We start from the raw sequence: 23,968 nt of genomic DNA, 5'->3' as shown, positions 1-23,968 counted from the left end.
GACCTTTGAAACACCTCCTCCTCCCCACTGCGCAGGCCACCTGCAAGCCCCATTTCCCCCCAGGACCCAAAGATTCAAGGTGCAGAACAAAGCCCGGGCGCTCCCAACCCTTGATTTCCTGGAACTCTCATGCCCCATCAATCACCTGCCATTAATTGGTCTCTTGCATAAGGAAATGCCACTAAACACAAGGAGCTGGGATAAAGAGAAAAGTATAAAGAAGAGAAGTACGTATATATTTGGGGAAGAGCAAAGGAGAAAAGCCAGGAATCCCAGTGCCCCTAGAGATACAAGAACAGGATCTAGGTCACCATGGATAAACTGAGCAACTTCAAAACAGCTTTTAGCTAAGGAAACACTGCACCAAGTCCAAAGGGGAGGCTGGCTCCCACAGGTTCCTGCAATTACCCTGAACAAAACTGACTATACCACAGCCCAGAAATGAGCAAATCAGTGTGGTTAAGGGAGTAAGAATGCAAGTGAAAGGGGCAGCTAGGTGGCACATTGGATAAAGCACCAGCCCTGGATTCAGGAGGACCTGAGTTCAAATCCAGCCTCAGACACTTGACACTTACTAGCTGTGTGACCTTGGGCAAGTCACTTAACCCCAACTGCCTCACCAAAAAAAAAAAAAAAGAAGAAGAATGCAAGTAAATAATTTGTGTTGGAGCAAAGTCTTTCAGACAAATTATCTTATCTTCTTGCTAGGGACAAAAAAATAATTTGTTATGCACACAGAAATGGTTCATCACAACAGAAAGAAGAACTGGGGGGGGAAGGAATAAATATTCTATAGACACATACACGTCCCCATCTGCATTCAAAACAGGGCAGCAGAAAAGTCGTAATTACAAAAGAACACCACCATCACCTGTTCCACCTCTGCTGAATCAGGCTAGTGAACTGCAAAGTCTGCAGGTCCCTTCACCCATGCTGGGCCTGCCCAATTAAAGGGAGGGAGGTGAGGAGAGGGAGGGGCCTCGTTTGTTCAGGAAACACCCAAACTAGCACCCCCCACCCCCCCACCCCCGGCCCACCAAGTTCCATTAAAAGACAAATAGAAAGTACACCCACTCTATCTTGCAACCAGGCAAACTGTAGCTAGTTGCTGTTGGATTGTTTTTTTCTCTGAAGTCATCCCAGTTAACTACCTCCCTACCTACCTAGCGAAGGCTGGCTTTCCAAGCAAATCACTATCAATACATATTTGCATTTTCCATTTGGGGGACCCTCCCGAGGAAGGGAAAGGGCAAGCAACTAACGCACCGTCAAAGCAAAGGTGAAAGTACCACCAAATTAAATAATCCTTGTTTAAATAACTAGGCTCCACTAGAGCTCCGCCCCCACCCCCCACCCCCGCCACCCTAGCCCCATTTCCACAGGTTTCCGACATTGCAACATATACCTTGCCTTTTGTCCATGGCTTCCCAGAAATGAAGCAGAGAACCGAGCTCGCCCGAGAAGGGGGGGGGGGGGGGAGAGGAGAGGAGCCTAGGAGTCGAACTCAAAAGCCCTTCCAGCAAAACATCATTAGGGCTTACTTCCCACACAGGCACAATAAACAAAAAAGGTAGGCACACAGGAAAGATTGCAAGTGACCTGGGCTTTCTGCGCCGCTGCCCTTCTCTCCCCGACCCCAAAGCAATTTGCTCGGTGCAGGATTCCTAATCCTGCAGCCTGGGGCGGACGGGGCACAGGGAGAGAATCGGGAAGCTGGGCAAGGTAGATTGGGGCGGGGGGGGGGGGGGGGGGGGGGGCAGGAGTCAGTGCTCTCTTTCTTTCGCAGGCAGGAGCCGTAGCAGCTGAAGTTGGGCAGTCCCAGCTCAGATTACACTTGAAAGCACAGTTGTAAAAGCTGCAGCAGTTAACTAGCAAGTGACGTAAAACAGGAAACTGGACAGAGGCCAGAAAGCATGGAGGCGCTGAAGCACAGGATTGTTTAAAAAAAAAAAAGGAACACACACAGCGAGAGAAAAACTTTCTGGATCGGGACACGTGTTATGGAGACTAAGCTGGGCACTTTTTATTTCAAATGTTTTTTTTTTTTTTGAAAGGTCTTTTTTTCTGGAAAGGAGACAAATGAATGTTGCAGCGGGCTGTTTCTAAAGTGAAGTTTGAATTCTCAACACCTAAGTCAACTTTTGCAATTCTTCTGCCCTGTGAAATGCCCCTTTCTGGCACCCTGGGAAATGTCCCTCCTGGCCTCCAGGTGCTGTTAGAAGCTGCTTGGGTCCACTGCACACAAACCTAGGCCCGTTTGATCCTACCTTCCCTTCCCCCCAACCCCAACTAGTTTCAGCTGGGCTAAAAGTCTGCAAAAGAAAAAAAAAAACAAAAACCTGCTTCCCCTCCGGGCTGCTGAGCCCAGTTTGTGAGAGTTCTGGAAAAGTTGGCTAGGTCCCCAGGAAAAATGCTTCAGGAGCAGAATTCTTTATTTCTTCAAGTGCATGATCCAACATGACTACTTCTGCAGTGTAATAAGCTGGTGCATGAAAAGCAGTCAGCTGCATGTTCATTCAGCATTGGACAGCAGGCACCCCACCTCCTCCAAGAGGAGATTTAAACTTGGACAGATAATGTGCCCAGCTAGGTCAGGCAGTAACTGCCCCCTTTCTAAAGGGTGCAAGAATCTCCCCATCAGTGCTGCTTTCGGAGTATCTCCAGAAACAAAGAAACCACTGGGAGCCTGTTCTGCAAGAGAAATTGTGTTTATTTCCCCCTCCTGATGATTCACCTCCCCTATCAGTTTCGGGGCAGCCTGCAGTCCAACCCACAGCACTGCAACCTGCGTCAAGAGTGAAACTGGAGCCCTTTGGAGTCCGAGAGTACCAGCTGCTAGTGTGAAGAAGTACAGACTGCTATGCCAAGTTAACAGCTTTGAAAAATAAGATTCAAAAAAACAAAATACATAAGCCTTGTTTAAAGTGCATAAGAGGCAGGAAGTACTTATTCTGGATAACACACATATCAAAGGTTCCCTGCAATGCTCTGGAGGTGACCAGATCTGAAGTCTCTGTCCTGCAGGTGCTGTGCAAACCACAGGGTCCTGACAACAGAGCAGGACAATGTGCCCTTGCACAGCATCCCAAAAACAATGTGGAGAGGGTAGTTGGAGAAAATAAGCAATGTGGGGCTGGCTTTCAGACACAAGGTTCAATTTTTGGGTGTCTCCCAGCCACCCCTAGCAAATCTCTTCTTTATTCTTCTTGCTCAAGTGTCCCCATTCCTCAAATCAGGCTTCCTTGCAGAGACTTAATGGGAACAAACCTGGCACAAACATTTCTTGGCAATGGTGTACTCCTGTTTCAAACATCGGTAAAATGTAGCATATGGGGGGGGGCAGCTAGGTGGCGCAATGGATAGAGCACCGGCCCTGGAGTCAGGAGTACCTGGGTTCAAATCCGGCCTCAGACACTTAACACTAGCTGTGTGACCTTGAGCAAGTCACTTAACCCCAACTGCCTCACTAAAAAAAAAAAGTAGCATATAGGGGTACACAAATGATAAGGCAATATGCAGAGAATCAGCTAGAAAGAGGAGCAGGAATTAGAAAGTTTAAAGCATAGGGTTTTGGGGGTTTTTTTTGCTGAGCAATTAGGGTTAAGTGACTTGCCCAGGGTCATACAGCTAGTGTCAAGTATCTGAGGCCGGCTTTGAACTCTGGTCCTCCTGAATCCAGGGCTGGTGCATTATCCACTGTGCCACCTAGTTGCCCCCCCCCCAACATAGGGTTTTTAACTTTGTGTCTGTGAACCTCTGTGTGTGCTGGGTTGGTTTTTTTAAATAACTTTATTGATCATTTTATTTCAATATAATTGGTCTCCTTCTAAGCTTGTGTTTTATCTTATTCTGAAAAAGGATCCATGGGCTTCACCAGACCACCAATGGGATCCATGACACATAAGAAAGTCAAGAACCCCTGATTTAAACTGAAATCTTCTGCTCGGGTTTCTCAGAAATCAATGTGAAAAGGTTTGACAAGGTGCATGTTAAGTTCGAGCATCACCCAAGATCCACAGAATTTAAGTTCCTGGGGGAGGGACTGGTTTTTAGTCTGTGTACCTAGAGGCACTGGGCAGCAAGGGACAGAGGTTGGACTCGGCCTAGAGTCAAGAAGAGAGGAGTTCAGATTCAACCTCAGACACTTACTTACTAGATGTGTGACCCGAGTCAAGAGATGTGACCTTTGTTTGCCTCAGTTTCCTCAACTGTAAAATGGAAATAAAAACAGAACCTACCTCCCAGGGTTGTTGTGAAGATCAAATGAGACGTTTGTAAAAAGTGTTTCGTACAGAGCCTGGAACACAGTAGGCACTAAATAAGCTTATTCCCTTCCCCTCCCCCACCAGTGCCCAATAGGGTGCTACGAATATAACAGGTGCTTGATAAATGCTTGTTCAGGGGGCAGCTAGGTGGGCAGTGGATAAAGCTCTGGTGCTGGATTCAGGAGGACCCGAGTTCAAATCTGACCTCAGACACCTGACTCTTCCTAGCTGTGTGACCCTGGGCAAGTCACTTAACCCTCATTGCCCTGCAAAATAATAATAATTTTTTTTAAAGAGTGCTACCATTAAATGCTTGTTCAGTGCATTGAGAAATGAATGCACTGAGACCTGCAAGCAAAAGACTCCAGATCAAGTTGCATACAGTCAAGGATTCAATCTAATCTTTCTCAACAAGACTCATGAGAGTCTAATCTCTTAAGGGAAGAAAGAAGTCTTAGGAATGGTCGTCCATCAGAAAGAGTTAAGGACAATACAGAAAGTCCTGGAAATATTCTGCACCAGAGGTGTCAAACAGGCTGAGTGCTGCCTAAACCAGATTAAAATGTAGTTGGGAGGGGCAGCTAGGTGGCGAAGTGGATAGAGCACCGGCCCTGGAGTCAGGAGTACCTGAGTTCAAATCTGGCCTCAGACACTTAACACTTACTAGCTGTGTGACCCTGGGCAAGTCACTTAACCCCAACTGCCTCACTTAAAAAAAAAATGTAGTTGGGAAATGCTTAACAAAATTAATAAAAATACATTAGAACATAGATGATGTTAATACGTGGTGGATTGGGGGGGGGCAGGGCAATGAGGGTTAAGAGACTTGCCATGGGTCACACAGCTAGTAAGTGTCAAGTATCTGAGGCCAGATTTGAACTCAGGTCCTCCTGAATCCAGGGCCCGTGCTTTATCCTTGGCACCACCTAGCTGCCCCCTAATACATGGTTTTCTCAGTTAATCTGTATCTGCAGGGATCCTTATGTATAGTTTAATGACCCATTTGATACCACTGGTCTACACAGATTGTGCATCAATATTCTTCTATTTATTTATCTGCTAGATTTGTCTCCAAGAGAGTTTCTCATACTGTCAGTCAAGGAGGTATAAAAGGTGGTATATGCATCCCACCAACAGAGCACAGAAGAGGTAAGAGAAAATTCTGCAGCTTTGCCACCCTCGCCTCTCCTGGAGGCCGGCCCTCAACCCATCTTCTAGACTCTCATTTGATGGAGTCAGCCCTTTTACAGGGTATAAAGGTAACTAAACCTCCTGTCCCCAATATCAGCCTAAGAGAAAAGGCTCTAGGAGGTAATTAACAAGTCCTTCAACATCAATCATCATAACTATCATTTGTATAGCACTTTAGAGTTTATAAAGAGCTTTACAAATATTATGTCTTTTTTGGGGGGGGGGAGGCAATTGGGGTTAAGTGACTTGCCCAAGGTCACACAGCTAGTAATTGTCAAGTGCCTGAGGCTGGATTTGAACTCAGGTCCTCCTGAATCCAGGACCGGTGCTCTATCCACTGCGCCACCTAGCTGCCCCTACAAATATTATTTCATTGGTTCTTCACAACAACCCTGGGGAGTAGGTTACTCTCTTCATTTTTTGTTGTTTAGTTGTTTCAGTCATATCTGACTCTTCTTGACACATTTTTGGGTTTTCTTGGCAAAGGTACTGAAGTAGTTTGCCATTTCCTTCTCAAGTTCATTTTACAGATAGGCAAACTGAGGCAAACGGGGTTCAGTGACTTGCCCAAGGTCACACAGCTAGTGTCTGAGGTTAGATTTAAACTCAGGTCTTTCTGACTCCAGACCTGATACTCTATCCACTGTACCACTTATCTGCTCTATCTCCAGAAAACAGAGGCAAGAAAGAAGTTAAGTGACCTGCCCAGAGTTGCATAGCTACTAAGTATCTGAGGTGGGATTTGAACTCAAATCTTCCTGAGTCCAGTTCCAGTGCTTTATCTATCTTTAGCTGCTCATCTACACACAAACACACACACATACACACAATATGCATACACACTGTGCACATTGTATGCCAGATGCTGTGGAGATTCAAGAGAATGGACATAAAAGTTTCAGCCTACATAGACTCTTAGAATTCAACCTGAGAGATGAACTAGTGCAACCTCACATTTTACAGATGAGGAAACTAGGCCTAAGTAGGTTAAAGTGACCAGTTCGGGGCCACAGGGAAATATTGGCAGAGCCAACTCAAGAAGCCTGGCCCCTAGAAGAGGGATTTTGCCACCAGATCACACACTAACTTTTTTTTTTTTTTGCAAGGCAATGAGGGTTAAGTGACTTGCCCAGGGTCACACAGCTAGTTAAGTGTCAAGTGTCTGAGGCTGGATTTGAACTCAGGTACTCCTGAATCCAAGGCCAGTGCTCTATCCACTGTGCCACCTAGCTGCCCCACACACTAACTTTTAAAAGATAAGCCTTGAGGACAAAAACCACAGAAGGAATCATTGAACCTCAGAACAGATGGAACTAGGTAACAAGCACCTGAATAGTACTCCCCTCTAGAACCTCCCCTAACCTGTTCGGGACAGTTGGGATCTCTTAAAGATCTTCCGGGCGGCTAGGTGGTGCAGTGGATTAAGCACCGGCCCTGGATTCAGGAGTACCTGAGTTCAAATCCGGCCTCAGACACTTGACACTTACTAGCTGTGTGATCCTGGGCAAGTCACTTAACCCCCATTGCCCCAAAAAAACAAAAAACAAAAACAAAAATAACCTAGTGAAGGAAAGGACAAACCACTCCGGCGTCTTTGCCAAGAAAAGCCCCAAAAGGGTCGTGAAAAATAGAACACAACTGAAATTCAATAGCAACAAACAGTACAGCGCTTAGCAAGAGTAAAACACATAATATAATTCATCCATCTCCTTAAGATAAATGGATTTTAGAGTTAAGACATTTAGGTTTAAGTCCCAGCTCTGATACTTAATTACCTCAAGCAAGAATCTATGGAAAGGGGGCAGCTAGGTGGCGCAGTGGATAGAGCACTGGCCCTGGAATCAGGAGTACCTGAGTTCAAATCCAACCTCAGACACTTGACACTAGCTGTGTGACCCTGGGCAAGTCACTTAACCCCAAATGCCTCACTAAAAAAAAAAAAAAAGAATCTATGGAAAGAGCTTTCCAAAACTTAAAGCATTGGGGGCCTCACCAAAAAACAAACAAACAAACAAAAACCTTAAAGCACTATATATAAATGCAACCTATTTTGTATTACCTCCACGACACTTTGTAAGTCACTTCCTCTTTCTGGACCTCAGTTTCCTCATTTGTAAAATGAGGAGGGCTAGACCTCTAAGTTCCCTTCCAGCCCTAACTCCTATAAGCCTGCCAGCCTCATGCTGTTGTGATATAAGGAAGCTGCTCTGTAAATCCTAAAGGGCCATGGAAATCAAGTTATTATTAGTTTTGTAATAATGGCCAGAATTTAATTTCCTGTTTAAATAGGAGGGGGAATAACGAAGCAACAATAAGAAAAGGTGTTTTCCTAGGCTCCTAAAACCCAACACAGCTACTAAGTGTCTGAAGTGGCATTTGAACTCAGATGCTCCCAACTTCAAGGCCAGTGCTCCAACTAGCCCTCCTGGAGGGGGTGGAGTGTCATGTTCAAGGAAAAGAAAGGGGGCTTTCTGTTTACGATTTGCTTATGATTCATGATCATTGGATAATAGAGAACATGGAAGGCAGTAAAGTGTAAGACATCTGGAAAGATAGGGAAAGGTATAGGGGCAGCTAGGTGATGCAGTGGATAAAGCACCGGCCCTGGAGTCAGGAGGACCTGAGTTCAAATCCAGTCTCAGACACTGAACTACCTGTGTGACCCTGGGCAAGTCACTTAACCCTCATTGCCCTGCAAAAAAAAAAAAATAGGGAAAGGTAGGTTGTGAAGGACTTTCAAAGCCAAAACAATTATTTTATACTTGTCCCTGGATGTAACAGAGAGCCAGTGGCATTTATTAAGGATGTGGTATGGTCTGGACCTGCACTGTAGGCAAATCAACTTGGGCAACTGCAGGAAGGATGGACCGGAGCAGGGAGGGACTGTGGCAATAGTCCAGCTGAGAGGTGATATGGGCCCACACCAAGGTGCTGCCTGTATGAATGGAGAGAAGATGTATAAAGGAGATGTTGTGAAGGCAGACAAGGTCATTCTTGGCAACTGATTGGAGTGAGGATAAACGAGGAGCTAAGAAGGACACAGAAGTTGCGAGCCTGGGTAACTAACTACAAGAATGGCAGCTCCCAGGGGCATCTAGGTGGCGCAGTGGATAGAGCACCGGCCCTGGAGTCAGGAGGACCTGAGTTCAAATCCGGCTTTAGACATTTAACACTTACTAGCTGTGTGACCCTGGGCAAGTCACTTAACCCCAACTGCCTCACTTTAAAAAAAAAAAAAGAATGTTGGCTCCCTTGACAGCGACAGAAAAGTCTGGAAGGGGAAGGGGCAGGGGTGGGGCGGAGGCTTACAAATCAGGGAGATAATGAGTTGTGGTCTGCAAGTGTTGAGTCTGAGACGTCCGTGGGACAGGCAGTTCAAGAGATACAAGAGGCAGTTGGTGATGCGACACAGAGAAAGAAAAGAAAACCACATGACCTTTACAGTCCTCCTTTCCCTTCTCGTTTTCCTTAATGAAAGACTAGATGATCTCAGAAGCTCCTTCCCAGGTCTAACAGCCCTATTATGATTCTATGGCTTAATCTTCGACTGAGGGGGGCATCTAGGTGGCACAGTGGATAAAGCACTGGCCCTGGATCCAGGAGGACCTGAGTTCAAATCCAGCTTCAGACACTTGACACTTCTAGCTGTGTGACCCTGGGCAAGTCACTTAACCCCAATTGCCCTGCAAAAATCTTTGACTGAGGCGCAATTCCACCATGTGGAGGCATAAGTTATCTAGCCAGTTATACCAGATTCAAAGCTGGATTTGGTACCCACCTCCCCAAATAGCTTGATTCTGGAAACACATTTAACTCCAGATGATAAGCCAGCTACCTACCTCCATATGACTGGGAGTTCCTTGACAATGGGGGTGGTCTTTTTGTCTTTCTTTGTATCCTGGGTGTTTAGCACAGTGCCTGGGATATATATGTAATAAGGGCTTATCAATGTTTACTCAAAGACTAGTAAAGATTAGCACCTCCCTGAAAAGAGGCACTAGCTCATGAGCCCATCAACCTAAGAAACTAGCAGACAGGGGGCAGCTAGGTGGCACAGTGGATAAATAACTGGCCCTGGATTCAGGAGGACCTGAGTTCAAATCTAACCTCAGACACTTGACACTTATTAGCTGTGTGACCCTGGGCAAGTCACTTAATCCTCACTGCCCCACCAAAAAAAGAAAGAAACTAGCTGGCAATGGGTCTGATATAACTATAACAACGGCTGAAATTTACACAGACCTTTAAGGGGGTCATAGAGTGATAGTTTTCATTTTTTAAATAATATTTTATCTTTCCCCAGTTACATGTAAAAAAACCATTTTTACACTTTTTTTTAAATTATGAGTTCCAAATTCTCTCTCTCCCTCCCCAACCCAAGATAATAAGCAATCTGATATAGTGAGCAATCATTTCCATAGTGTTTTAATGTCATTATCTCGTTTGATCTTCACAGGATACTGTGAAGGAGATAATACAAAAATATTATCTCTTTTTTACTGAAGAGGAAACCAAGGTTACAAGAGGTACAGTGACTTGCCCCCAGTCACATAATTACTACCTGATGGGGCTGGAGATTTAGACTCATGTCATCATACCCCAAGTCCAGAGTCCTGTCTACTTATACCCCTGTCAATTCTTAATTATTCATTCAATAAACACTTCTTCAATGCTTAATGTGTGCAAGGCACTATGCTGGTGATAGAGACCAAAAAGGAAAAGTTCACGTTCTTGAAGAGCAAGACATTTAGCAGACAGAGAAATATAACAAATACAACGACAGCATCCAAACTTGGCCCATGTGATCCCCATGACCTCTAAGAATGTTCTAAGGATATTTGAGGCAATCAAGTGGCTTGCCCAGGGTCACATGGCTAGTGTCAAGTGTCTGAGGCCGCATTTGAACTCAGGTCCTCCTGAGTCCAGGGCCAGTGCTCTATCCATTGTACCACCTAGCTGCCCCCTAGCTTTCCCTATAAGGCCTTTCATGATACCTGACCAAGGTGCTAGTGCCTCACCCCAAAATATTACCTTAAATCTATTTTTGAACAGAAGCAGGCAGAATGATATAGTGGATACAGATCCAGCCAGGAAGCGGGAAGAAATGAGTTTCTACCTCTGAAATATAGAAACTGCATGATCCAAAACAAGTCCCTCTATCTCTCAGTGCTATAGGGAGTAGTGTCACTCTCAAAAAAGAAAGAGGGGAGAGGACCACTGAACCATATATAAGGATCCCCGTAGGACACATGTTGACTTAGAAAACCATATATTAACTTCAGCTATGTTCAAATGTATTCTGAGTTATTTTGTTTATTTATTATTATTTGTTTTGTTTGTTTCCCAATTGCATTTTAATCTGGTTCAGGCTCACTCAGGAGTTTACTTCTAGAGAAAGTGACAACCTTTCACTGGTAGAGACAGTTACCTCAACTGAGAGTGACCTATACCAACAAAACCCCAAGTTCAGTCCCTACCTCCTATATACAAGGTGTCCTGGAAGTATTTAGTACAACTTTAAGCTTTAATAACTTCAGAAGTATCAATACTACAAACTCACAAAAAAAAATTGAAAGTTTATTTAAATTTATTTTACACAATGCAGCTAGGTGGCCCAGTGGATAGAGCACTGGCCCTGGACTCAGGAGGACCTGAGTTCAAATGCAGCCTCAGACACTTGACACTTACTAGCTGTGTGACCCTGGACAAGCCACTTAATTGCCTCAAACATCCAGGGCCATCTCCAGTTGTCCGGATGTATATCTTGTCACTGGACCCAGATGGCTCTGGAGGAGAGAGTGAGGTTGGTGACTTTGCACAGCCCTCCCTCACTTTGATCCAATTCAGTGCAAGTCATGACATCACCCTGATGTCATGGTCCTCTTGGAGAAGGAAGGACAAACAACAAAAACAATAGGGGAAGTTAGGTGGTGTAGTGGAAGGGTCACATCAAACCTTTCATGCATGCAGCACCCAAACCTCATTCTTTGTCTGATCTTAAGGCTAGGGTTACAAATGCAATCCTTTCAGTCACTGAGCGGCAGCTGATGAAAATTTTTACAAAGTTCAAAAATCAATTGGAGTAAAATGGAGCACAAGATGGTGGTTATGTTGAATTTTAATAAGAAATGTGCCAATATTTTAAAACACAAATAATTAACCATCCATGGTTTTGTTTTCTAATTGGTAGCATTTATACTTGTAAAGTAATTACGGCTTAAAAACTGCACTAAGATATTTGGGACACCCTGTAATTTAGTACATAGTACAAATGTATATGATGTTCACATTGCCTGACTAAAAGAACAGAAGCTCTTTGAGGGCTGCAACAGCTTCCTGTTGATTTGGGCATCCTCGGCACCCAGTGCACTGCCTGGAAATGTGATCCCTCTCCTCCTGAGAAAGGTACCTAATAAATGCTTAACCACTGGAGGGATCAGGAATGACTTCCACTAACAGGAGCTACCTGGACAGTTCCCCTTCTGTAAAATGGGCCTGAGAAGGAAGCGGTAAAACGCACCAGTACCCTTGCCAAGAAAACTCCAAATGGTGTCACGAAGAGTCAGGGAAGGGGGCAGCTAGGTGGTGCAGTGGATAAAGCACCGGTCCTGGATTCAAGAGGACCTGAGTTCAAATCCAACCTCAGACACTTGACACTTACTAGCTATGTGACCCTGGGCAAGTCGCTTCATCCTCATTGCCCTGCCCCCCCCCCCAAAAAAAAAGTCAGGGAATAGGTAGGAAGCCAGTTTGGTTGGAATACACCATGTGTGGAAAGCAATCCTATGAAAGATGTCTGAAAAGGCAGTGCAGAACAACATGCCTCAGCCGGGCACTGAACGCTGAGGAGTCTGTATTTTAGCCTGGAAGGAATAGAAACTCACCAAAGATTTAACTGCTCTTCAAGTTATCTACACTCCTAAACCTGGGGAATGGGGTCAAACTCTCACACTGGTTTTAAGTCAAACATAATAACAGAGAAGGCAAATTAATTAAATAAAAGTCAGATATACGTTGGCAGATATTTGATATGAACATATTCCAACATCACAAAAATTACATTTCAAAAGTCAACCATATGCTTTCCATCTCCCTTCTCCTTTCTTTTGATCAATTTTCAAAGAAGTCTGTATTTAGGAGGGGAGTGGGGACCATAAATGTGTTTGCTGTTTTCCAGTGGTGTCAAATCAAACAGAAACAGGATCCCTGCTCCACATATTGACTTACTTTTAACATTGAAATGTTCTCTACATTTTCGTGTATTTCTCTTTATTTTGTTAAAAGATTTCCCAGTTAAGTCTGAATCTGGTTCAGCTGCATTCAGGAAGATTGTGGGCCCAGGGAGGCCTGAGTATTTGACCCCCCTGCTGGAGACAAAAACCTCAGTTCTGTCCACCTACTGACCTGGGGGCCAGTAAAAGGTGACAGTGATACCACAGGTAAATGCCAAAAGAAAAATGTTTGCAGCCTAATGATTTCTGAAAACTATTTAGGCTAGACCAGACAGAAATCTGCAAACACAAATACCACACAGACAGAACAGTAAGAACTAGCAGATGTCTGTTTAGCAGCATCAACTCCCCTCACCCAGTCTAAAATCCTATAATAGCTCTCACCCATCAAGCACCTTATGGACTGTTTTACCTCATCATCATCATCATCATCATCATCATCATCATCATCATTATTATTATTATTATTATTATTATTATTATTATTATTATCGGGACAATGAAGATTAACTGACTTATCCAGGGTCACACAGCTAGTAAGTGTCTAGTGTCTGAGGCCGAATTTGAACTCAGGTCCTCCTGAATCTAGGACTGATGCTTTATCCACTGCACCACCTAGGTGCCCCTTTACCTCCATAGTATAAATGAGAGGAGGTTAGGTGACTTGTACCAGCTCACAGAGAGCTAAGCAAGGGGCAGGCTCCAAACCAGCCAGGGTCTTCATACCACCACTCTTCAAATCTGGATGGGGTAGGGGGAGGGGAGCAGCATCACCTTCACCAGGAAGACTGCTCAACAGATGGGCAAACAAAAGATCTTCTGTAGAAGTACAAGGAATTCTTAAGTTACTGCACAGAGCTCAGAGGAGTTTCCCATCAGCATACAAGGCTAAGGCTGCTGGGGAGGATCAAGATTTTCCTATTAAAACACCGCACACATTCCACTTGGTCGGGGGCCAGCTTGCTCCAGCAGAATTCCACTCCCCATCTGCATTCCAAGCTGCAGGGTGCCCCAATGAGCCAGCTCCTCTGCACCAGGGCTTCTTAAACTTTTTCCACCATCGACACCTTTTTGTCCAAGAAATTTTTACATGACCTTGGGTCTATATAGGCATATAAAATAGGTATACATTACCTTTTACTGTTGCCAGATTTCTCCCAACTCCCACATTCAGTTACTCGACCCCATATGGGGCTGTGACCCACAGTTTAAGAAGCTTTGCTCTATATGGTAAAAGAGGGAGTTCGTGCATGCATGTGCACACATATACTGTGTGTGCATGCATCTGCACAAACACAGTGTTTTACCAGTTTAGAAATGGAAAATAGCTCTCCCACAAGGGAAGTGAGAAATGTCCTGGCTTTGGATTGCACTTAGAAACCTAGGTCGCCGTCTACAGGGTTTAGGCCTCCTGCATGGCTGCAGAGCTGGAGAAGAGGGACCCAAGACAACCCCCAGGGTAACCAAAGGGTAACTAAACAATCTGCTGAGTCGGGTCTGAAGCTCCTTCTCCTCCCCACCTCCCCTTGCTACCATTGAGGCCTCCACTTAAAACCCAGGCCCTCAGGAAGGTGGTTTGACTGCCTGCCCAGGGCTAGAACTCAAAAGCAATGCCCCAGAATCCTCCTGACAGCTGCCTCCACCCCACTTCAGTGGTCACAAAATGGAACATTCCTGGAAAAGAGCTGTAAGCAAACAAAACCCCAAACTCCCAGGCATATGCAAGGCAGCAGGCCCCACCACCTCTAACTAGAACTGGTAGGAAAAGGGGCTGGTTTGGGATGAGCTCTCTAGTTCTGAGGCTGGCTGACTGGCTGGCTGCAGACAGCTTCATAAGGAGTTTGCACGAGCGAGTAGAAGAGCTAGGTGTGTGGTTTTACCAGATAACACAACCTCTCCAGTGCATGGAGCTGGGCCTGAGGCAGGGTACCAAGCACAGCAGCTATCCAGTGTAGCCACTCTCCCCAAACACTGCTCTCCAAAACGCCACACAGCCTTCTCCCAGGGGACCCTCCCAGGATTCCTCGGATGGGCTTCATTCTTCCCATTTAATTAGAATCCTAGCATCTTAGAGCTGTCAGGCTGCAGGGAAGGCCCTGCCCACTCTAGCCAATCCTGCTAAGAGGGAAATTATTTATTCAATCAGAACCCTCCACAGCTGTTTCATTGGGCTTGGAGCAGAAAAGCACATGTGTCTCTAAGATAACAGAAATAAAACCTACTAATCGGCCACACTTTGTTTTCCATGGAATGCATTTATGCAATGACCAGGAGTTGGCTCTTTAGGAGATCTTGGGGAAACGTAGTTAAATTCTCACATCTTGTGGCTTCACAGTATGGAAGCAGTTCCAGCAAAGAAAGGCAAACTCTCCTTCCTAGGATTAGGTACCACTGGGCAGAATGTACCTTTACCTCCGCAGGGGGAAGGGAAGGAGGAAGGGGGAGTTTGTTCTTCTTTATATGTTTTCCCTGTACAGGGCAGCCATTCCAAAAGCAGATTTGTTATTCTAAGCAATGTAATGGCCAGCCATGATTCCAAAGGATGGATGATGAGCTATGCCACCCACCGCCTGACAGAAAGGGGATGAACTCGAAGGATGAAAAGGAGATGGACATTTGTGGACACGTACAGAGTGGGAATTTGTTTTCCTTGGCCCTGCATATTTGTCATGAGTTTCTTTTTCTTTTTCTTTCAAAAGTGGAAGGAGGGGCAGCTAGGTGGCACAGTGGATAGAGCACTGGTCCTGGAGTCAGGAGTACCTGAGTTCAAATCCAGCCTCAGATACTTAACACTTACTAGCTGTGTGACCCTGGGCAAGTCACTTAACCCCAATTGCCTCACTAAAAAAAAAAAAGTGGAGGGAAACTAAAGGAATGCTTATTAACTGAAAAATGTAATAAAATAAATGATTTTTAAAAAAAACCCAGATCTCTTCAAATCACCACTGCAGTACATTTCTGTCATTTATTAGCTATGTAACCTTTGGCAAATACTTATCTGAGCCTCAGTTTCCCCATTTGTAAAACAGGGTTAACATCTACTCTTCCCATCTCATGGGCCTGCTCTATGGACCAAACGAGATCATATCTAAACATGTGAAAGTACTTTGAACAAGAAAATGCCATGCAAAGGTAACGCAGTACTATTAATCAATCAGCCCACTGGTATTTATTAAGCACTCGGGGATCTAGTTTTCTCATCACATCCTGTAGCTAGTATCCTTGTGAAATACAATACAGGTGCCCAGCTGGGCTTCTTAAGCCCTTAAGCCACAGAGGGGAAAAAGAGAGTCCCAAAGTCCCTACATAGTCTCACTCTGAGTCAGCTCCCTGGTCCCAGAAGCTGACATTCGACCAGACAGCTTCAAATGAGTTTTGAGAAGCAAATCCTCAACAACTCCCATGCACATATATACTAATATACATTATGTTCCAAGTGTCTTCATCCCCAAAAGACTAGATTAATTGGGGCAGCTAGGTGGCACAGTGGATAAAGCACTGGCCCTGGATGCAGGAGGACCTGAGTTAAAATCTGACCTCAGACACTTGACACTTACTAGCTGTGTGACCCTGGGCAAGTCATTTAACCCTCATTGCCCCACCCCCACCCGAAATTTTTTTAATTAAAAAAAAGAAGACTAGATTGGAGGGCTGGCAAAAATGATCAACCAGAGAAAATTCATAACATTGAAACACAAACCTATTCACCTTTCACCATCAAAACCACAAAACTTTTTTTTTTTAAACCCAGGAAGGTACAAACACTAATGTGGATGGAGCCTTCCAGGTGACACTTTTTGACCAACACATGCTCATATTCCAGCCCTTCTGAGTCACGCATTTGTTTTAAGAAATGTGGTTCTCTGAAACAAGCAAAACTTCACTGCGCCCCCAAATTTTTTTTAATTGAAATCAAGCAAGGAAGGAAAAAAAAAACCCTGCCATCCCAAAGACCACCTGCCAAATACTTACATGTGTACTAGACTGAGTTTCTAGTAGACTGGGCATTCCCCAGCCAATTACAATATCTTTACTGAGCAAGAGCAGTGAGTAACTTTCTCACTAACCAAAGGTAATGGGGATGGGGGGGGAAGGGAGGAAGAGAGAAGAGGTGGAGAGAGAAATTTCTGGAGAAATCCTGACTTCTCTTTTTGCAGAGAGGGCCCCTAAATTTCATAAAAGGCTCCCAGATGGCAGAATGACACTCTCCCCACTCTCTATTCCTTATACATGTACGAAGAAGGCCAACCTGCAAATACACAGTACATACACACGGTATGTTTGTTTATTTAAGTATTTTATTCTAATCCTGGACCCTGTGGAGTAGAAGAGCTGGGAGAGAACCCATAATGAGAACCTACTCAGCAAGAGCACACGCCCAGTGGGATTACTGCCAAGGACCATACTCAAAGAGAGCAAACAACAACTACGTAGTCCTGGTTCTTTTGTCCCCCCATTTTAAACTGGTGAGGCCAATTCCCTGTTTCAAGGGGAGAAAGGCATTGTTCATTCCCTACCGCTGGGCTTCAGAGTGGAAACTCCATCAGTAGGTCGAAACAGCAAAGGGGGAGGAGGGAGATGACCTGCCCTTCCACATAGCCCTTATGAAAGCCACTAATCCAGCAGTTTGGAGCTTATTGTATTTGTTTCTATTCAGATCCTGCCTTTGGAAAGGAATAGAGAAAGGGAATAGAGAATAAATCTTTATTTGTAAAGATCTGACCTCCCCTCCCTTTATTTCTCCTTTCTATAGGGACCTAAGCCCCTATAGTTTGACTATCGTGTAAAAGAATGAGAAGTTTCTTGTAGCCTACTGCTTTCTGGGGACTTTAAAAAAATATATTATTCTTCCCCCCCATCCCCCGATTACCAAAAATCTATTTTCTCTCCATCCCACCCTCTGCCAAATTGAGAACTCTTATCTTCCTAGTCTCTTAAAATTTATCAAGCCACTTTTTATGTTTTTATGTATTTCTTTGTTACACTGACAGGTTAAACATCAGTAACAGTTACTTTGTTTAAAAAAAGAACTTGTAAGGAAGAAAGAAAACATTCAGTCTTAAATCCCTTGATTACATAAATGCAGCAGAATATTCTCTCGTCGTCCGGGACAAAAGGTATTTAAAGTTTGTGCTCCATGCGTGCACGCGCGCGCGCGCACACACGCACACGCACACGCGCACACACACACACACACACACACACACACACACACACACATATCTAGCCCTGACTACCATCACCTACACCCCGATCCTAGTGACTCCCGCCCAATGGTTCATGGCACCAAGGCCAGAACTCAGAAACCAGCAAGAAACATTTCACATGGTGCCTCTGAGGAGAGATCACCAAGTTCCTGATCCCTGCTGTTTCACGCTGGGAATCAGTGTCTGGCTACCACTACCCAGAGCCCCTGATTTCTTCTTGTATGTGGGCCCTGTTATCTCACTGTGTGACTACCAATGACCCACCTGCCTGGATAAAAAAAACCCTCTTGCTTATAAAGCTGGGATTTCAGAGGGGCCTTGGCATGCTACAGCCCCTTATCCTAAGGGAAGGAGATCAAATCCTTGCCAGGAACAGTACTTGGCACCTTCAACTGAGATGACCTCCTTCCATATGTGTGCCTCACCCTGTAAATCATTAACTAACTCTCCCGGAAGCAGTCAGGAAAGGGATAGGGCGCTGCTGAAGGTCCCAAGTCCTCCTCTTGGCAAACATCTGGTCTCCGGGGTGGAAGAGAGGGGAAGGGAAGACATTCCTTGACAAGATCTTAAGATCCTGCCCAAGATAGTAGGGGTAGTCCTACCCTCACTCTTTCCTGTCCCAAGACAGGCCTGGACTTTGGAGCACAGGTCCCTGGATATGGTACTCCCAACGGTGCTTCCTGCAGCAGCCAACCTCTCATCTGTCCCTGAGCTCTGCTGAGCTGTAGTCACACTATCTGAACTGGGAGCTGAGGATATCATTTTGCAGGCCTGCAGTCATCTGGACCTTAATCAGCCTTCAAGAAGCAGCTGCCTAGCCAAGACTGCAGGTGCAATACAATATCCTGCCTCTGTCAGACAATGGGCCCTGCTGCTTCTGCAAAGTCCCCGCTTCAAAAGGCTAGTCCTAGCATGTCTGGCTCACACTGCGAGGAGGCCCCCAATTTGTTAAGCTGCAGGATGCTGGCCAAAGCTAAGCACGCAGAGCTATGGAATGCCCAAATACCCTGCAAGGAGTGGTGGGCAGCACAGAAACCAGAAGGACAGACAGAATGAAAGGCTAAAAGGAAAGCAGCAGCTCAAAGACACAAGCACAAAAAGGAAAGAATTCCTTTCCAGTACCCATCCCCAAAGCTCCCATCCAGAAATTCCATCCTCAATGGGCGATTTACTTAAAATAAGCCCACTGAATCAACACCATGATGTGGTTACCCAAAAAAGCTAATTCGATCCTATGCATAAAGAGAAATATAACACCCAGAAAGAAGTAGGTGAGACTCTGTCCAGACTCTGCTGGTCAGTCCCCAAATGGAATAAGGCATCTCTTCTGAAGCAAATCATGCTAAAAGAGATACTGACCGGGCAGCTAGGTGGCGCAGTAGATAGAGCACTGGCCCTGGAGTCAGGAGTACCTGAGTTCAAATCCGGCCTCAGACACTTAACACTTACTAGCTGTGTGACCCTGGGCAAGTCACATAACCCCAATTGCCCCACTAAAAAAAAAAAAGAGAGAGAGATACTGACCAAGTGGAGTGAGAAAAAAGGCCATTCCCCAGTGAAGGGCCTGGAAACCACACTTGACACAAACAAGGAAGGATGGTATCATCAAGAAAGATGGTTTCAGGGGGCAGCTAGGTGGCGCGGTACATAAAGCATCGGCCCTGGACTCAGGAGGACCTGAGTTCAAATCCAACCTCAGACACTTAACACTTACTAGCTGTGTGACCTTGGGCAAGTCACTTAACCCCCATTGCCCCACTAAAAAAAAAAGAAAGAAAGAAAGATGGTTTCAAAACTCTGAAGGATGCAGTGACCAGGCCTGTCTTCGGGGCCAAGGAAGCCTGCTACCCACTTCTTGGCAGAGAGAAGACGGACCTTCAAGTGCGAATGAAGCATACATTTTCAGACATATCCAATGTTCTGCTTGAACATACTTGTTACAATGATTGTACATGCATAACCTCTATAAGATTGCTTGCCATCTTGAGGAAAGGGAAGGCAGGACGATTTAGAACTCAAAGTCTTATAAAAAATGAATGTTGGGGGCAGCTAGGTGGCACAGTGGATAAAGCACCGGCCCTGGATTCAGGAGTACCTGAGTTCAAATCCGGCCTTGGACACTTGGCACTTACTAGCTGTGTGACCCTGGGCAAGTCACTTAACCCCCACTGCCCCACAAAAAAAAAAAAATGAATGTTGAAAACTATCTTTATTTACATGTAATTGGAAAAAATAAAATACTATTTTTAAAAAATGAATATACTTGTTTACAAGGGAGGACTTCTATGTGTGGGGGAGGAAAAGACTTAATGGGTAGCAAAGGGATGCAAAAAAAAAAATCCAGCATGAAATACTTTTTAAAATACAAAGAAAACAGCAAAAGGAAGGTCAGAAAGGGACAGAGGCAAGTAGACCAGTTAGTAACCTGTTAATATGTGTAATTTAAAAAACAAACTATGCGGGTCTGCTAGGTGGCGCAGTGGATAAAGCACTGGCCCTGGATTCAGGAGTTTCTGAGTTCAAATCCAGCCTCAGACACTTGACACTTACTAGCTGTGTGACCCTGGGCAAGTCACTTAACCCCCATAGCCCTGCAAAAAAAACCCCAAAAAACAAAAAACAAACTATGTTACAGAAATTCACAGTTTCATATCCTATTCTCTTTTCTGTTCTTTGTGTATTGAAATATTCATTTTTGTTAAGTGCATAAGAAGAAATAAACTTTATATTTAAAAAAGCAGATGAATGAAACAACTCAGGCTGTTTAACTTAGAGGAGAAAAGATCCCCACCCCCACCAGTAGGCAAATATGTGAAATTTGTCTTCAAATATGGGAAGGACTATCACCTGGAAGAGGAAGTGGGTTAGTTCTATGCAGTAACAAGGAAGAATTAGGACCAAGAGATAGAACTTACAGAGATGAAATTAATCTATAACACAAGAGATAGAAAGAGAGAGTGAGAAATAACACTAGAAAATAAAACAACCAAAGAGAGCTAATACAATTTAATTTAAAAGCAGAGTGGAACAAATGAATCTGCTAAAGTACCAGGAGCAAAAAAGATGTAAAAACAAACCAAACAAAATAAACTGAGAGATTATATATTCAGCTGGCTAAATGACACACTCAAAGAAATTAAGTAATACATGGAAATGCTACAAAAATCATTGTGTTTTTGTTGTTGTTGAGTCATTTTTCAGTCATGCCCAACTCTTCATGACCCCATTTGGGGTTTTCTTGGCAAAGACACTGAAGTGGTTTGCCATTTCTTTCTCCGGTTAATTTTACAGGTGAGGAAACTGAGAGAAACAGGGTGAAGTGACTTGCACAGGCTCACACAGCTAGGAAGTGTCTGAGGCTGGTATTGAATTCGGGTCTCCCTGACTCCAGGCCGGGTGCTCTATCCACTGCATCACCTAGCTGCCCCAAGAAAATCCTAAAATCAAATAAAAGAAAAGTTTGAAGCATTTTTTAAAGTCATTCAAGGATTAAGGAACATGAAAAAGTTCCAAGGACAGAGATTTCAGCTCAGTACAAGGACAAAGTCTCTTAATATTTAGAGCAGTTGAACAATGGAGTGGAATGCATTACAAAGAGGGAGCTCTGTCAATCACAGAAAGCAGGGATACTGCAGTGGGGTAGTAGGATTTCCAGGGTTATATCAGATGATTTCTGATGTCCCTTGAAGTCTGGCATTGGGTGATTCTGTGAACCTGTGTGCAAAGCCCTACCCTAGGCCCCTTGCAGACCCAGGCCAAAATCGATTCATAACCTCACTAATCCATTATAACCAAACAACACTGTCAAGTCGTGAAACTCTATGGTAACCTCCTCTGACCAACTGCTTACTTATAACACTGACAATGTTTTCTCTTGAGAGTTGACTGTCCCTATAACATCATTTCAAAAACATCCTATTTCCTTAAAACCAATTAAGGATTTTACATGGGATATGCTCAAAGAACATCTAGTCCCCAAAGAAATTACAATTTACAGTAGTGAAGGAGCCAAACCTTACACACATGATATAAATAGGGAATATTTGCAAAGCAGTATGTGAATAAAGGCAAGGTACAATGATATAAGTTATGCCTAAGTGTTGGGAGGAGAGAGAGAGAGAGAGAGAGAGAGAGAGAGAGAGAGAGAGAGAGAGTGTGTGTGTGTGTGTGTGTGTGTGTGTGTGTGTGTGTGTGTGTGTGTGTGTGTGAGAAGAGTAGGAGTAACCCAAATAGAGTATGGTTAGTCAAAGAAAAGACTTCTTGGATTCATTTTGATGTCTTGGAGGAAATCAGAAACATTATTTGTCAAGTTGTTGGAACAGCTGACTTACATGAACTGGTGGAAGAGAAAATAGGAGGGAGGAAAGAATTACAAGAGGAAGGAAGAGCTAAGTTAAGGTGCTGGGGCATAGGATTTAAGGGAGTAGTGTGCAGATGACCTTGGTTAGATGGAGAAGCCATGCTGGGAAATGGTCCATGATGACATTATAGGAAAGCACTTGATAATGCTCTTCCAGTATAAGGAAGAAGAAGGAATAATGGACTATGAATCAATAGCTGAAGACATATGTTTAACGTGATTGTACATATTTAACCTATATCAGAATGCCTTCTGTCTCGGGGATGGGGAGGGAAGGGAGGGAGAAAAATTTGGAACTAAAAATCCTATAAAAACAAATGTTGAAAACTATCTTTACATGTAAGTGGAAAATAATAAAATACTTTTATGAATAAAAACAAATGAATCAATAGCTGAGCCCTACTCTTTACCTTCATGGATTACTTCATGACCTTGGACAAGTCTTTTCACCTATTAGTTGACAGGGCTAGACCTGACACTTTCTAAGCTCCATCTCACACTCATTCTAAGGGAAGTCAATGATTTTTGCTAATATAAAATCAGGTTTCCTGAACTGAACAAATCCCTTGCCTTGTAGAAACAGCTCTGACTCTGGAGTAAGAGGACATGGGTTCAAATTCTGCTTCTGATGCTTACTATCTGTGTAACCTTAGGTAAGGCAACTTAATTTCTGGGCCTCAGTTTCTTCATATATAACATTAGGAAGGTGGACTAGATGGCATCTTAGGTTCCTTCTAGATCCAGAGTTAAGATTCTATAGCATCAAAAATAATTAAATTAAATTTAAATTATCAATAAAATTATCAATGTTTACTGACTGACTAGTAAAGATTAGCACCTCCCTGAAAAGAGGCACTAGCTTATGAACCCATCAACCTAAGAAACTAGTAGGCAGGAGGCAGCTAGGTGGCACAGTGGATAAAGCACTGGCCCGGGATTCAGGAGGACCTGAGTTTAAATCTGACCTCAGACACTTGACACTTACTAGCTGTGTGACCCTGGGCAAGTCACTTAACCCTCATTGCCCTGCCCAAAAAAAAAAAAAAAAGATTCTATAGCATCTCCACTCTGAGGTGCTCTCTCTTGATTGGTCAGTCCCTAGTCTGGCCCACCATTTCATGAGGTGCCCAAGCCATGCTCATTTCCACTCCTCCTATCTCCAGACTCCTCTACCTCCTTCAGATCAGCCTTGCCCAAGGAGATCCCTCCCCTAGCCCTTTACAGCTTCCTCTGAAATGTTATCTTCCCCTATCACAACATACAAGTTATATCTTCAGAATATATAAGCCCGGGGCAGCTAGGTGGAGCAGTGGATAGAGCACCAGCCCTGGAGTCAGGAGGACCTGAGTTCAAATCCGACCTCAGACACTTAATACTTACTAGCTGGGTGACCCTGGGCAAGTCACTTAACCCAATCACCTCACTAAAAACAAAAACAAACAAACAAAACCACAAGAATATATAAGCCCCTTGAAGCTAAGGACTGTTCTTTTTGCTTATATTTTTATCACCAGCACTTAGCACAGTGGCAGGCACTATTTAGGAAAATAAGTGATCAAATTATGGGATTTCTATCGTCAGTTTCATGCTTATCAGAGGTGAGATTTATATGTATTTATGTTTGTATATTTAAAATATTTAGATACTTGTCTATTATATTATACACTTATCTGTTCTATTTTTTATACACTTGGATTATATAACACTTATATC

At 44.1% G+C, this 23,968-nt stretch overlaps 1 protein-coding gene across 2 annotated transcripts in view; it reads right to left on the bottom strand.

Annotated features, from left to right (window-relative positions):
- MAP2K3 (mitogen-activated protein kinase kinase 3) overlaps nucleotides 1-23,968 on the bottom strand; it is an 84,076-nt gene that overhangs the window by 50,675 nt on the left and 9,433 nt on the right. Inside the window, exon 1 of one of the 2 annotated variants that reach the window (XM_043976593.1) lies at nucleotides 1,406-1,722. The exons of the other annotated variant lie outside the window; for it this stretch is intronic. Within the exon in view, the coding sequence (XP_043832528.1) occupies nucleotides 1,406-1,421 (16 nt within the window). The 5' untranslated portion in view covers nucleotides 1,422-1,722. Of the gene's footprint in view, nucleotides 1-1,405; nucleotides 1,723-23,968 lie in introns of those variants that run through there. 2 annotated transcript variants of the gene reach the window in all.

This window comes from Dromiciops gliroides, chromosome 1, assembly GCF_019393635.1.
Source record: "Dromiciops gliroides isolate mDroGli1 chromosome 1, mDroGli1.pri, whole genome shotgun sequence".
Lineage (NCBI taxonomy): Eukaryota > Metazoa > Chordata > Mammalia > Microbiotheria > Microbiotheriidae > Dromiciops > Dromiciops gliroides.
Note: the sequence above shows the minus strand (reverse complement) of the source record. Positions and strands in the feature narration are given on the sequence as shown.